The 15,013-nt window shown below is 36.9% G+C and overlaps 1 protein-coding gene across 10 annotated transcripts in view; it reads left to right on the top strand.

The window, feature by feature from the left end:
• Positions 1-15,013, top strand: part of LOC148852988 (tetratricopeptide repeat (TPR)-containing protein) — a 144,392-nt gene that overhangs the window by 12,824 nt on the left and 116,555 nt on the right. For all 10 annotated transcript variants that reach the window (XM_088944757.1, XM_088944758.1, XM_088944761.1 and 7 more), the window contains exons 3-4: positions 8,255-8,362; positions 12,265-12,446. In XM_088944757.1, the coding sequence (XP_088800883.1) occupies positions 8,255-8,362; positions 12,265-12,446 (290 nt within the window). The remainder of the gene's footprint in view (positions 1-8,254; positions 8,363-12,264; positions 12,447-15,013) is intronic.

The following is a 15,013-nucleotide window of genomic DNA, read 5'->3' on the forward strand; positions in this document are numbered from 1 at the left end:
CCTTCTTATACTCTTCTCACAACATAACTAACTCCCTCAATAAATGCCCAGCTGGCCAAGTTATAAATGCCCATACTCTTCTTATCCCTAACTGACATAGCTATAAATGCCTCAAGACTCTCCTTATTCCCTCAAGCTATAATTGCCCCCATGTTCAATTATTTATCCCCTTGGCCGAAAGTTGACCTTTCCTCTTCCTGGCATACGTAAAGTTAATTGGGGGCCTATCAGAGAACCACAAGTTGACTACTACTGATGGAGAACCTCTAAAGGATAGAAGGATGTATGAAATGCTGGGTGGGATAGGCTTGGGTGCCCTCCTGCAAGACAATAGTATGCTCCGTAGCCCGAGTAGGGGGTAAGCCCGTAGGCATATCAAAAACATATTTGAACTCATCTAGTAAAGCGGAAATTGGCAGGGATGTAGGCAAGACAGAGTTCAACGAAGAATCCACCACCTGCAATTGTTTTAGTTCTAACAAAACCCCTTGTCCCTCATGTTGTAAGTTACGCATCATAGCATGCAAAGATACCTGAGAAGAACAGAGAGAAGGGCCACCCTGCAATTTCACATCGACACCTCCCAAATTGAGCTTCATAGACATGTTGCCCCAATTCATCATTGAGTCCCCGAGGGATGCTAACCAAGGAAAACTGTTACAGACTGTATAATTAAAATAGGAAGATGTCAAGACTGTATAATTAAAATAGGAAGATGTCAAGACTGTATAATTAAAATAGGAAGTAAATACTAGGGGGGTATGATGTTATAGACTGTCTAACTAAAATAGGAAGTAAATACTAGGGAGATATGATTTACCTTGATTGTAGGACTGATTTGTAGGAATTTGATTAGTCTTCTTTCCTCACATAGAATTTGTAACTTGTATATATACATACGAGATTGATGAATAATAATATAAATTCTTCTTCCTCTGTTACTCTTATTTTACATGGTATCAGAGCATCTAGTCTCTGCCTGCCCTTTTGTTTTTTTTTTTAAGTAAACAGTAGGTAGGGGAAAATTTCTAGGTGTTTTGGGTCACCTCCTTGGAGCAGTCAGAGCATCTAGTCTCTGCAAAGTTCGGCAGTTAGCAGCCCTGCGCGTGTGTCTCACACACCGCTTGAAGATTTTGCCACAGTCACACGCGTCGGCACGTGGAGGCGCATCTGTCGCCGGAAAATTTTTTCGGTCGTTGTCTTTTGGCTCGCCTCGTCCTGTATAGCACATATTTGTGCTTTGTTACGTGCATATCCATTCCGGTGTTTTCAACAGGTGTGCTCTATTGATTTTCGGTGTTCAAAATATTCTGTTTATTTGAATTTTGAGATTATGGCAGACAAGAAATCAATAGTTATGTCGGATGTTATTCCGGTGATGTCAAAAATAATTGAGCATAAGCTTAATGGCTCTAATTATCTGGATTGGAGTAAAACTGTTCAACTATATTTGTTGAGTATTGCTATGGATAACCATTTGACTGATGACCCTCCTAATGATGACTCGAGAAAGTCTTGGTTGAGGGAGGATGCCCGTTTGTTCTTGCAGATACGCAACTCCATTGAAAGTGAGGTGGTTGGTTTAGTCACTCACTGTGGATTTGTTAAGGAATTAATGAACTATCTAGAGTTCTTGTACTCCGGAAAGGGGAATATTTCCTGCATTTATGATGTGTGCAAAGCCTTTTACAGGGCGGACAAAGGCGATAGATCTCTTACAAGCGATTTCATGGATTTCAAGAAAACATATGAACTTAATATGTTGCTTCCGTTTAGTACTGATGTGACTGTTCAACAAGCTCAGCGAGAAAAGATGGCTGTTATGAGTTTTTTAGCTGGCCTACCTTCTGAATTTGAGACTGCTAAATCTCAGATTCTTTCCAGTTCAGAGATCTCTTCTCTACAAGATGCTTTCAGTAGGGTCCTTCATACAGAATGTTCTCCACTTGTTCAGCCTAGTAGTGCCCTTGTCAGCCGCAATAATACATCTGATTCAGGGAGACAACAATACAGGAGTGGTAGTGGTAGGTCAAGTAACTATGACAAGAATACTAATACTCGTGGACATGAGTTAGGAGAGATAGTGTGTCATTATTGTCATAAGCTAGGACATATGAAGCGGGTTTGCAGGAAGTTGCAGAATAAGAAAACTCAGTCTGCCCATATTGCATCCACCACGGGTACTTCTGAGAATTCTATCATGATATCTGCAGATGAATATGCCAAATTTGCTCAGTACCAAGAATCATTGAAGCCTCAATCTACTCCTGTTACTGCCATCGTCGAGTCAGGTAAACCCAATACATGTCTTGTTTCCTCCTCTTCAAAATGGGTCATTGATTCTGGAGCTACAAATCATATGACAGGTAATTCAACTCTATTTTCTACCTTTCAGTCTCATAAATCTATCTCTCCTGTTACTTTAGCAGATGGGTCAACATCTTGTGTTATTGGGTCTGGCACAATTAGTCCAACACCATCACTTCCTTTGTCATCTGTTCTTAGTTTACCGTAGTTATCATTTAATTTAATTTTTGTTAGAAACTCACTCGTACCCTTAATTGTTGTGTCTCATTTTCTCCTGATTATTGTTTATTTCAGGATCTTACGACGAAGAATATTATTGGTAAAGGACATGAGTCTGGAGGTCTCTACATCCTTGGTACACAAGTTCCAAGATCCATAGCCTGTTCTGGAGTTGTAACCCCTTTTGAAGCACATTCTCGATTGGGTCACCCCTCTCTCCATGTGTTAAAGCAAATTTGTCCTCAATTTCAGAGTTTGTCATCATTAAATTGTGAGTCTTGTCAGTTTGCTAAACACCATCGTCTTAGTTTGAGTCCTAGAGTAAATAAACGAGCTAGTGCTCCTTTTGAGTTAGTCCATTCAGATGTTTGGGGTCCGTGTCCAGTTGAGTCCAAAACTGGGTTTAAGTATTTTGTTACTTTTGTTGATGATTACTCTCGTATGACATGGTTATATTTAATGAAAAATCATTCGGAGGTGTTTTCTCATTTTTCTGCTTTCTGTGTTAAAGTTAAAACTCAATTAATGTTTCTGTACAAATATTGAGAAGTGATAATGCTAAGGAGTACTTGTCAGAATCCTTTCAAACTTACATGCTTCAGCATGGCATTCTTCATCAAACTTCTTGTGTAGATACACCATCTCAGAATGGGGTTGCTGAACGAAAAAAAATACACCTTCTTGAAACTGCAAGAGCTTTGTTATTTCAAGTGGAGGTTCCTAAACCTTTCTGGGCTGATGCAGTTTCCACAACATGTTTTTTGATTAACCGTATGTCTTCATCTGTCCTTCAGGGTGAGACTCCTTATCATGTTCTGTTTCCAAATAAAACATTGTTTTCTATTGAGCCTAGGGTATTTGGTTGTACATGCTTTGTTCGGGATGTTCGTCCTTAGGTTACCAAACTAGATCCAAAATCTTTGAAGTGTCTTTTTCTTGGGTATTCTCGTATTCAAAAAGGGTATAGATGTTATTGTCCTACTCTTCACAGATATCTTGTGTCAGGTGATGTGAATTTCCTAGAAGATACACCTTTCTTTCCATCTACTCCTCATTCAAGTCAGGGGGACGATGATGATTTGTTAATCTATATTGTCACATCATCTGGTTCACACAATTCTCAAACTCACAACAGAACTCACACAACTCGAACATCAACAAAGAAACTGGTATTCATTCAGAAGAAAAGAAGAACATTAACAGTTGGTCGGTTCTTCGAGAGACCGCCGGCTCTCCCAATCACTCATAGTTTTCTTCACTCAACAAAAGCCTCTCTCCCTCATCCCCCAAAGTCCCTTCTTATACTCTTCTCACAGCATAATTGACTCCCTCAATAAATGACCAGCTGGCCAAGTTATAAATGCCCATACTCTTCTTATTCCTAACTAACATAGCTATAAATGCCTCAAGACTCTCCTTATTCCCTCTAGCTATAATTGCCCCCATGTTCAATTATTTCCCCCCTTAGCGGAAAGCTGGCATTTCCCCTTCCTGGCATACGTAAAGTTAATTGGGGGCCTATCACAAGGTTGACCACTCAACTTTAAACCTTGAAATAAATTTTTTTCTTCTACCATTTGCCACAACATGAAAAAAATTTAGTATTCCTATCACCCTCTTTTAACCATTTGCACCTAGATTTTTGTCTCCAACTGATTTCCTTCTTATGCAAATAATTCTCCAGCTATCTTCTCAATCTCCAGCTTCGTTCCTTGTCTCATTCTTTAAGATATTCCCTTCCTTCAAGTCCAATTCCTCAATTTGCTCAATCACATTTTGCTTTCTTTCTTTTAACCTTCCAAAATCCAAAAGGTTCCATTCCTTAATTCTATCTTTCAAGAATTGGAGCTTCTTGTGGAATCCCATTCCTTCCCAATTCATTGAAGGATTACAATGCATCTACCACTCATTGACTTTCTTAGTGAATCCCGGATGGTGCAACCTCATGTTTTCAAATCTGGAGTAGGCCCCGCATTACTCAGCTCTTCCTTACAAATTGCCAATGATGTGATGTTTGTCTAAAAAGTGCTCTAGAGGTTAAGCTCCTCTAATGCCCTTCCCAGTCTATTGAAAAGAGAAACCTATCTAACTTAGAAGAAATTGGATTCATTTGGAGATTGGGTCAAGTGAAGTTATTATGCAAAAACGGGATCTCTTTAAGTTCAAAGGCATCCATAAACTGGTTAAATTTTCTCATGCTTGTTGTCACTCTTTGTCTAAGGTTGTTGGTTTCTTCTAAGAATATGACTACATTGAAATCACCTCCTACACACCACGTTCCATCCCACAAAACCCTAATATCTCCCATTTTCCCCACATTATTTCTTTTCCCTATAATCATTGAGACCATAAACATTTTTTAACACCCATTCAAACCCATCCTTCACATGCTTGAATGTCAGAGATGCTGAGAATTTACCTATTAATTCTTCCATACCTACTAGCACATCTCTTTTCCACAATGTCCCCCAAGAAGGTGCAACCGCCTAATTAATCCTCCTGGCTCTCCAAATGCTTCTAGCCCACCTACTATCAAAGTCAACTCGTTTGGACTCCTGGATTAGCACCACATCTGGATTGAATCTTTTAGTCACCTCTTTAATTATTGCTCTTTTTCTTGCACTCCCTAATCCCCTCACATTCGAACTAATGATTCTCATTTTAACCTTATCTCTTAGCCCATTCCTATGGCTGATCCCTACTTAACCCCTTTCCTCCTGTCCCCTTTACACCAAATGTTTTGTCTCCTTCAACATCTCTCCTTAGCCTTTCAACCTTACTCAATTTCCTCTTCTTTGCTATACTGTCTTCCTTCTTTTGTAGGAAAACTTTCAGATCATTTGTGTCCTTTAATTTACATCCAAGTTTTCCCACAAAATCTGCTACAGAATCCTCTATTAGACTCCCCCTTCTCTACCTTGCTGTTCTCTCTCCTCTTATCCCCTCATTCCTCCCCTCACTCTCAATATTTTTTTTTCCCATTTGTCCCATCTGTATCCTCCTTTTGTAATTCATTTTTCTCAAATTCATCCAATCTGCTCTCAATAATTCCCCAAATTTTTATATTCTTCTCCACTTCCTGCTTTGACTCCTCCCCTTCCTTGTTCCCCTTCATTTTCCTAGTACATTCTGCTGCTACGGCTCCTCTATCATGGGCCTCTGTCTCTGGAATGGGAAGAGAATCTGAAACTACAGACACAGAGGAATCATTAGTATCAAAACTTGGGGATTGCCGCCGGCGGGGGGGAGATTACTAGGACTGAGGCAATCGACCATCATTCACTGCTTAGGTGGTTGGGGGTTACCTATCACCTTGGCTTGGTGAGAAGCAAATCCCACATTTGGGCAACACAAGGATCCCTTCCCTCACCCTTCTGTTTATCTCTTTTAGGTGTATTGTGTATTTCTGACCTGCCTTATATTAGCCTTATGGACACCCTGCAAAGAAGGTTGATTTGGTTATGGTACATTTGTGTTTGGGTGAAGAGTTTCCTCCCCAACAACCTGGCAGTGCTCTGTTAAGTTTACTTCTCCTATCTTGTCAGTTTGAACCAATGAAGCCTCTTGTTGTCCTCCTTCCAAGACTCCTTGAAATAGCAGTTCTAGATTTAAAGCCACTCTATCTTCCACGTCATAGAAAGCTTCAGCTCCAACACTTTCTAGGCTGGTTGAATCATCTAAATCCTCATTCTCATCTTCCTCTATACTACATGCAACCCAATCATCGCCCTCTTCCTCCTTCTCCTCCAGCTGGTCCCTCATGTACCTTGAATTTGGATGATCTGTAGAGGAATGGATGATGCTATTAGTCTCCTAATCTAGTCGAGAGACCCTTCAAGATCAGGTCTTTGCCATTGCAATCCCCCATCGTTGATGCTTCTCTTTTTGGAAGAAAATAGACGAGAACTAACATCTAGTCTCCATCCACCCTCTTACCCCGACCCACGTGATCACTTAAGTTGTCATGTGGGTCGAGTTGCTCTTTGCCTGGTTCAACATTTAAACCACCTGGTCTTGCAGCTGGTTCAGAAACAATAGCTCAATTGAAAATTTTGTAATAGGGCCACTTCCTCTCTTGGTCACATCAGCAAAGGAAGATCTGCCTGCTTGTTTTTCTTTTAATTCAATAGGTAGCTTTAAATGGGTAGCTTGTTGTTTGGTTTTCCTCCCTTGACTGTTCAATTTTCTACTTAAACTTCCCCTGTTTCCTATTCTTCTCCAAACCTAGCATGCCACATTACTCCAGCCCACCTGGTCAGCATCGTCGTCAACCTTGGTTCATGCTCCTCATAGAGGTGCTTCAGCTTCTGAGATCAACCAAACACAATACCGGGTGGTGTCTGAGAAAACTTCAAACGAATGGGGGTGATTCTCTGGTTTCACCTCAGATTTCACTATGTTCCCGAGAACCATTTCACTCCAGAGATGAAATGGGAGTCCTAATAGCTTTATTAAGAGGCTCCCATCTTTGGGTTCAATCTCATTGCATACCGGAGCTCACTTTTGAATCTGGATCAAGCTTCCTTATGCTTCAACTGCAGTAAATCTCAATTCCTTATCGTCAATATCAAGAACTTCTTTCCTGTCTGCAAACGTCAGGAGCTCTCTTCAACTTCGATTTCTGACTTCTGTGCCACTGCGTCCAGTGTCTTCATCCAATACTTAATCGCCTTTTCAGCTTTAGAATTATTGTCCTCTCTCATTTACTTCTTCCTACTTGAAGCATCATTCTCCATGGCCTGTTAAACTCACTACCGCAAGTCCAGGATGGGAGAGACTCTATTCCTCACTACCCTCTTGTATATTGAAATTATCCTTGACCGCCTGACTAACATGATTCTGCTCACTGCTTGCTTCAGCATTGAGAATTTTCTCTTCACTTGAATTCCTTTCAGCGGACAGGAGAAAAAGTTGCAGTTTGTCCACTGAAAAAATCCCCCTATTCCTTCTTCCCCGCCAGTACACATATCATTTGTCTCTTGTTGTTTCCAAAGTACTCTATAACAGTAATACCTCTCCCTTCCCATTCCTTCTCAGTTCAGATTCAAATCTTTTCCCCAATAACACTATGGAATTTTTCCATCCCACTGTCCTAAAAGAGTTAACTGCTCCATCGATAAACACCTTTAACCATAGTGTTACTTCCTCTGGTAAGAAGATTGTCACCCTTCTGTCTTCTCTAATTTTCAAGACATTCTTACATTTGGTCCATCCATGTTCGAACAGCAATTTCTTTGCTTCAATAATCAGTTCAGGTCTCCACCTACTGGCTGCTCTGGAAACTTCTTCACCTCAAGCCCTCTCCATCCTCGCTGAACTGAAAAGCTTATCAAGTCATCCACTGACTTTAAAATACCTATACAAATACGAACAATATGTTGCAACTTAATTTGAGGGTGTCTAATTACTTAAACAATAGCTATTTTTTGGGATGGATAATTCTTCACTACAACACAACCTCCTCACCTCAAACCACCAAATCCATTTGTACACACTGAAGGCTTTAAAGAAGCATTGTTTTACATGCAATATGATTATTTCAACACCCTTTTGGACACAGATATGGTTCAGTCAACAACAAACCATGCTAAAGGGGGGAATTTGGACATGGATTTAACTTTAAGCTTATCTTCAATTCAGCAGCCTATATAATATTCTAAACACTTTATACATGTCATATTTTTAGTTTGACTTATTTTACAATTGCTTTTGTTTTTTCTTTATGAAGCATAAAAAAAGGGGTAGACGGAAAGGATCGAGAAATAAGCTAAGTCCTGAGGTCACTAGGAAACTTGGTGATGCCACTCTTCATTATGCATTTGGCCGTTACGAAGAGGTGAGGTTCTTGGCTCATCATCATTATTTTGTTTTACTTTAACAGGATTTTTAATTCCGTGCGGGATGAACTTACTTTTGATGGTTGAAAATTTGGTTATTTATATTAACACCTTAAGCTTGTATATTATATAAGATATAACATTCTTTGATCATCTAAATTCTCTTGCAGGGATTTTTTTTTTTTTTTTTTGATTGGTAACCATAAGAACTTTTACTGATTATGAGATAAAAGGATAATGCATATATAATCACAATGTCCCAAGCACCTCGTAATATTACACTAGTGATGTTACGTATACCATTATATCAGTCTATGTCTTACATATCATTCCCCTTGCAAATATCCCCCAAAGCAGTTGACTTCCATTAGCCTCTTGACTTACTGAACCATCAGCCAAACTGTTAGCCAATCTTGGAGTCCAACTAAATGCTTCTCTTTTAACTTACTTGCCAAAACTTTTATTTTTATCATAACTAATCTATACTAGTCAAGACCCATGCAATGCATGAGTTTTATTAAGAAGAACTGAGGAAGGAGCTTTATGACATTTCCAATTAAAAGGTGCTCATCTAAGTCCAATTCAAGCACTTTTTTGGGTTATGTGTAGTTTATTTGCGATCACAGTTCAAGTTACACTTTAGTGAGAGTGGCAAATTTCCTATGCTCTAGATAAATCTGTATGATTTTTTCTATCTTAATGCTAAATTTTATATTAATTTTTAAATTTTATGGTTTGTAGTTATTTTTGTATTATTTTTAGGTAAAATATTTTTTACCAAAATATTTTTTGGTTTGTAGTTATTTCTAAATAAAGTTGGTTAAGGGTAAATTTGGTATTTACAGAAGATTAATGCATTACATCAACATTTTCTATTTCGAGTGTTAATGGAAGGAAAGCATCTACACCTTTTTTCAAAACAATATGGGAGGTTTTTATTAAGGTGAAAACATATATAGGAGAGGTTCATAGGATTGTTAGAAAACCCAAGGAGGTTTTTATAATTTTTGCCATTTTTAAATAGAATTTAAGTTGATTTTAAATTAATTAAACCATACTTAAGGTTAATGAATTTTTATTTTTATTAATCCTTATTTAAATTTTTATTTTTCAATGGACTTTAAGTTTATTAGTAAAATTAATTATAAAACTCAAGGAGGTTTTTTATAATTTTCCCATTTTTAAATAGAATTTAAGTTGATTTTAAATTAATTAAACTATACTTAAGGTTAATGAATTTTTATTTTTATTAATCCTTATTTAAATTTTTATTTTTCAATGGAATTTAAGTTTGTTAGTAAAAATTAATTATAAAACTAATAATTATTAGATAGATTTGTATTAGTTTTATGTTAATTTTAAATGGACATTAGTTTCTAATTTATCTTATTACTTTTTATTAATTATTCGTTTTATTATACTAATAAAAATAATTTTTATCAATAATAATAATTAATAATTATTTTATCTTATTTAAGTAATTTAATAAATTAATTTTTACAATGGTTAATTAATTTTTATTATTTCAAATGGAATATGAATGGACTTTTTATGATGTTTCATTCAATGTTTTCAACTCATTGTTGACTCAAACAGTCAAATCATTTGAGCCATCACTTGGTCCTATTTCTAATTCTGGGTTTCCTAAAACTTATTATTCTGTCAAAAACCTTTGATTTGGTCAAAATCCATTCGACCTAGTTGGTCGAACCATTGACCCTTTCCATCTAGTCCTTGGGTCATGAGTTACAATGTACAATGTATTGAAAACTTTTAGAGGACTTAACTTTGTGCTTAGTAATTAGTTTTCTTATTGGGGTGATCTTGTTTTATTTTGGTTAACATTTCACAATCTTTGCAACCCCACTATACAATAAAATACTCATTTTATGGTCTCAAATTTCAATTTCCGGCTCTTTCATTTATAAAAAAATTGAAAGTTAAAATAAAAAGTACAAATTGAACCTAAAATAATACACACAAAATGGAATTATATTATATTATATTATACATATGTAGATGGATGATGTGTTGTGGTTTGATTTGTCCAACCTAGACAATTGAACCGTTGACCCATGACCTAGAGGCAAAAATTATTCAGCCTCCAAGTCAAAATTTAAAATATTGGTTTTATTTGTTGAGTGAACTAGATAATATTTATTATGAAATATAAATTACTTAACTGATTAACTAAAAATTAATTATCTTTTAAATTGAAGTATATTATGTAGCCTAATAATATATCATTGAATATCTCCATTCTAATATAATTATAATTTAATATAAATATATCTAATGTGTATAAAATTTTTGTTAAATTGAAATGGATATAGATATAGATAAAGTTAATGAATTTTAGTCAATTTAATGGAGTAATGAATAGGAGAGAGAAATAATGGCATTAGTTATTGAAGGGGAGAGTTGATGGCATAATTAATGAGAAGAGAAAATTAAAGGAGTTAATGAGAAAGAGGATATGGAGTTAGTGGTTAGTTGATTAGAGGAGATAAAAGTCTTAAAGCTTATTGACCACTTGAGTTATTTTGTTCAATTTTAAAATGAGAAAATAAAAAAAAAACCCGAAAAAAGATAAATGCTTATTAAAAACAACCAGAAAAAAGATAAATACTTCTCAAAAATAACCAGAAATCAGGTATGTGCCAGCTTGGCACATTCCATTTTAATATATAGATATAGATTTCCAAGAACTTCTGATGCTACTTTTGAGCGAACTCATCACCTCCTTTGAATCCCCTTCTACCACCAATTCTCTGATATTTTAGGATATAGCTAATTACATTCCCCGTAAAGCTGCAAGTTATCCAGCTCTTTTTAGAATCTCCTTGTACTATAGGTCCAGGAAATATGTCCACTATAATAAAAAGCAAAATTTTTATAAACTTCCCCAATTCTTGACAATCTTTGATTTCCTAAGTTGCATTCATTAAGATTCAGCTTAATGACATCATGGATTGGGGGAAATCTAAATGACATAGATCTTGCTGAAGAGAAAGATGCAATCATTTGCCACCTTCTGAACATATCACCTAAAGAGAATGGGGAGAAGTTTGGTTGTGATTTTATCCAATGTGCAACCCTTGAACATTTTCTATTATTTGCTTCCCTTGTTTGTAACTCATCTTTTGAATATTCTTGCATTCTTCTTTTCCCAAATTATCCAAAAGATTGCAGTTTAGTGCATCTCCACATGATTTTTTACCTTTACTTTTCTGGTGGAAAGAAGGAGCTTGAAATAATTGCTCAAATTGACCTAAGGAGTCCGCCTGCATCAAAATAATGAGAAGAAACACTAATTAATTTTATAAACCAGTTGACAAGTTTCATTATCAATGATAAAATATAACAAAATAAATCCGAAATTAATTAAAATTTGGGTTGGGTTTGTCATTGGGGCATCTTCTGGCCCAATGACATTGGTCTTGTTCACAGTCTTGGATGAAATTGTAATCTGATTTAGGCCCAGGCAACCTTTATGGCCTGGGTTTTGTTTGTAATTTTTCTATGTTGAATAAATTTCCTTACCTTTTTCCAAAAAAAAAATTGGGGCATCTTCTGGCCATATTGAATTTGGAAGTGCAAGTGTGACTAGTTCCATAAAAAAAATTAACTTAACTAACCAACTATTTCACTTAAGGGTATAGGGTGGTCTAATCCCTACCCAGCCTAAATTCCATTTAGTTTTTGGGTGGAGTGTTTCTAATCCAACGGAATTTAGCCTGGTTGGGATGCTGGAACTGACCTACTGGTGGCCCTATATGCTATATACTTTTTTATTCCAGCAGTTGCAACAGAAGTTGTGTTTTTGTTGCAGGTCAACACAGCTAACATGTAAAAGAAAGATGTGTGCTTGCTTAATATTGTCATCTCTTCTGAACTGTAGGCTATATGTGTGCTGAAGGAGGTTATCCTGCTTGCGCCAAATTTGCCTGATCCATACCATACACTTGGGCTTGTTTATAATGCAATTGGGGATAAGAAGAAAGCGTTGAACTTCTACATGATTGCTGCACATTTGTCACCCAAGGATCCATCTCTCTGGAAACTGCTTGTTAGCTGGTCCATGTGAGTTTTTAAACATTGTTTGATACCATTGCCTTATGCAGCATTTGTTCATACAAGATACTGCAAGTCTGTTTTTATTAGTTTAACCATTTTTTCGTATCATTAAAATAAAAAGGAGTACAAATTTTGGTGAAGAGCTTTCACCAAATACAACAACATTGTGCAAAAAGCTTAACAGTTTTTTTTCTTGATAATTGAAAGATAATTTCATTAATCAAAGAAGATAAACTGTTACAAGCATCCCTTGAGAGGCGCGAGGTGCAGCCTCTCCTAGACATTACAATTAGACATTACAGTTAGACAGGCAAAACAAGAGAAAAGTTACAAACTAGCTAGTTCCATTTGCTAGTTTATGCATTGCTCCATGGGATGCTCACTTAGTGGCTGCAAAGAGGATTTTATGCTACTTAAAAGGTCAACATGGTAAAGTGGTTGTAGTTGCTAATCATGGACATATGAGGATTGAGTCATACATTGATGTTGACTAGACTGCTTTTTTTTTATCAATAGAAGAATTTCATTATAAATATTTAAAATTACAAGATAGGGAGAGGTAAACTAGTTCATTGTTTTTCTTAATTCGTCTCTTGTAGTGTTGGTTAGTTAAGCAGAGGATGTGGCTGGGTGTTATCTTGATACTCCCTGATTGTATGAATCTTTTTTCTTTTAATAATTTTTTTTCTCTGGTTCTTAAAAAAAAAGAAATAAAGAAAGAGGGAAACTATCTTAACTCTCTACAGACAAAAAAACTATTACAGCTGAGCCCAAAACAACTGGTTCCTCCCCGCCCCTTGTTTTGCTAATACATCAACAAAACCATTTGCTGCCCTTTTAACCCAGCTGAACTGCACTTCCATATCTTGAATCTCTTTTTTCATTATGAAAATCCAAAAACCTTTATCTTCCTTCTGTCAACCAGTCCAATACCAACTATGAGTCACCTTCTACAATCATCTTTCTCACATTCAGATATTTTGCCTTTTGCAGTCTTTCCATAACCACCATAACCTCATGTTAGACAGTTATGCCCTTTGCGCCAATAAGATTGATGTACTTATTGACTTTTATATTGTTGTGTTTCTGTGTAATACCCTTAAACTGGACATTTATGAGACTCGTGTTAGTTTAGAATCTTTGAGAGATTTATTCTGCCAAGGTTGACACTGATGTGCTACCAAGGAGATTGGGGTGTTTTATCTTAGCTGCCAGGGTAAGACCCAAAGCACATGCAGTGTAGGTTTTCTTGAAACCCTGAATCGGACCAAATTCCAGTATTGTCCTGGACCTTGGAGATAGATGGGCAAAATTGGAATGTTACACCTGACCTAGACTTGATTATGGTACTGCACTAGGTGTTAGATTGGGTTATTTTTGATATGCCAATCAGTGAGATCCTTAACTGGGTCAAAACTTGGGTATGTTGGGGCAGTCCGAAAATTCACTAGAGTGGGTGATCATAGTGACAGGATCAACCCCTTTGTCAGACAAAGTGAATGGTCAGGGAATGCACTATCTCTGATGGAAACCTAAATTGTCGACAATTGATTTCAAACTTGTTGAAATTTGTTTTGCAAAATATATTTATATATTATGGTTTCACAAAATGTTTGCAAAAGGTTGTAATTCTTGGGATCATGTGAGTAGAGAATGCAACACTATATCTTGCAGCTGAGGGAGATGCCCTCTCTTGTCGGGCAGTATTTGATCATTATGGGCTAAGAGGTTAAGTGTAAGACCATTGAGGGTTATACCTGATGGGCTAATCTTGCATCTACCCATAGTCCTTGGGCCTTCATAAGGTGGTTGGACCCAAGGACCATTTAGTGTAAATGTTGGGCCCATTAAGAGCCCATACTGATGGACTCAGGGGTTCACTGTGTTATGTAGTAAATTCGGCCAGGCCTTATAGCAAAGGCTGAGTTGAACCCATGTGGCTGATGTGTAGATCAATGCTAGGATCTCACACCATACAAAAAGAGCCAAACTAGCCAGCAATTAAAGGGTAAAGTGAGCAATGCGACTTAATGGGCCTAAGACCCATTTCGAACTGGGCTTAAGTGTTTTAATTAAATGGGCGAATTTGGGTTTATAATCTGATTAGGATCAGCAATTGGATAAGATAAGTCTTATCCACTTGAGAGTCTAGATCCAAATATTAGATTTGGATCAAGAAACTCCTTCCTAATTGGATTAGGAAGCTGATCCAAAGAAGGTTATAAATAGGGGGCGAATTCTACAGAAAGATCACTTCTTTTCTACAAACTTTTTCTTCCTTTGCTCTTGCTGCCCTACCTAGTTTATATCCACCTCTTGGAGTGATCAGGAACTGTTCTTGATATTGTTTCTTGGTGAAGGAACAATCTGAAGTCGTGCTCACACTACCCTACACGATTCTTGCTGAAGAACCCTTCTTGCTGATTCTGCCTCAACATTCGCTGTGTTATCTTCAGTGGAGGCGAATTTGGTAACCTCTTTGGGCGTGAACACCTACGTTGGGAGTTACTGTTATTCCGTATCAAGTATATCCCTCTCCCTCTTTTGGTTTCAGGTCTGGTCTGCTTTGTTTC

The sequence above is a fragment of the Nelumbo lutea genome, chromosome 5 (assembly GCF_056320005.1).
Source record: "Nelumbo lutea isolate HS-2025 chromosome 5, American lotus-T2T, whole genome shotgun sequence".
Classification (NCBI taxonomy): Eukaryota; Viridiplantae; Streptophyta; class Magnoliopsida; order Proteales; family Nelumbonaceae; genus Nelumbo; species Nelumbo lutea.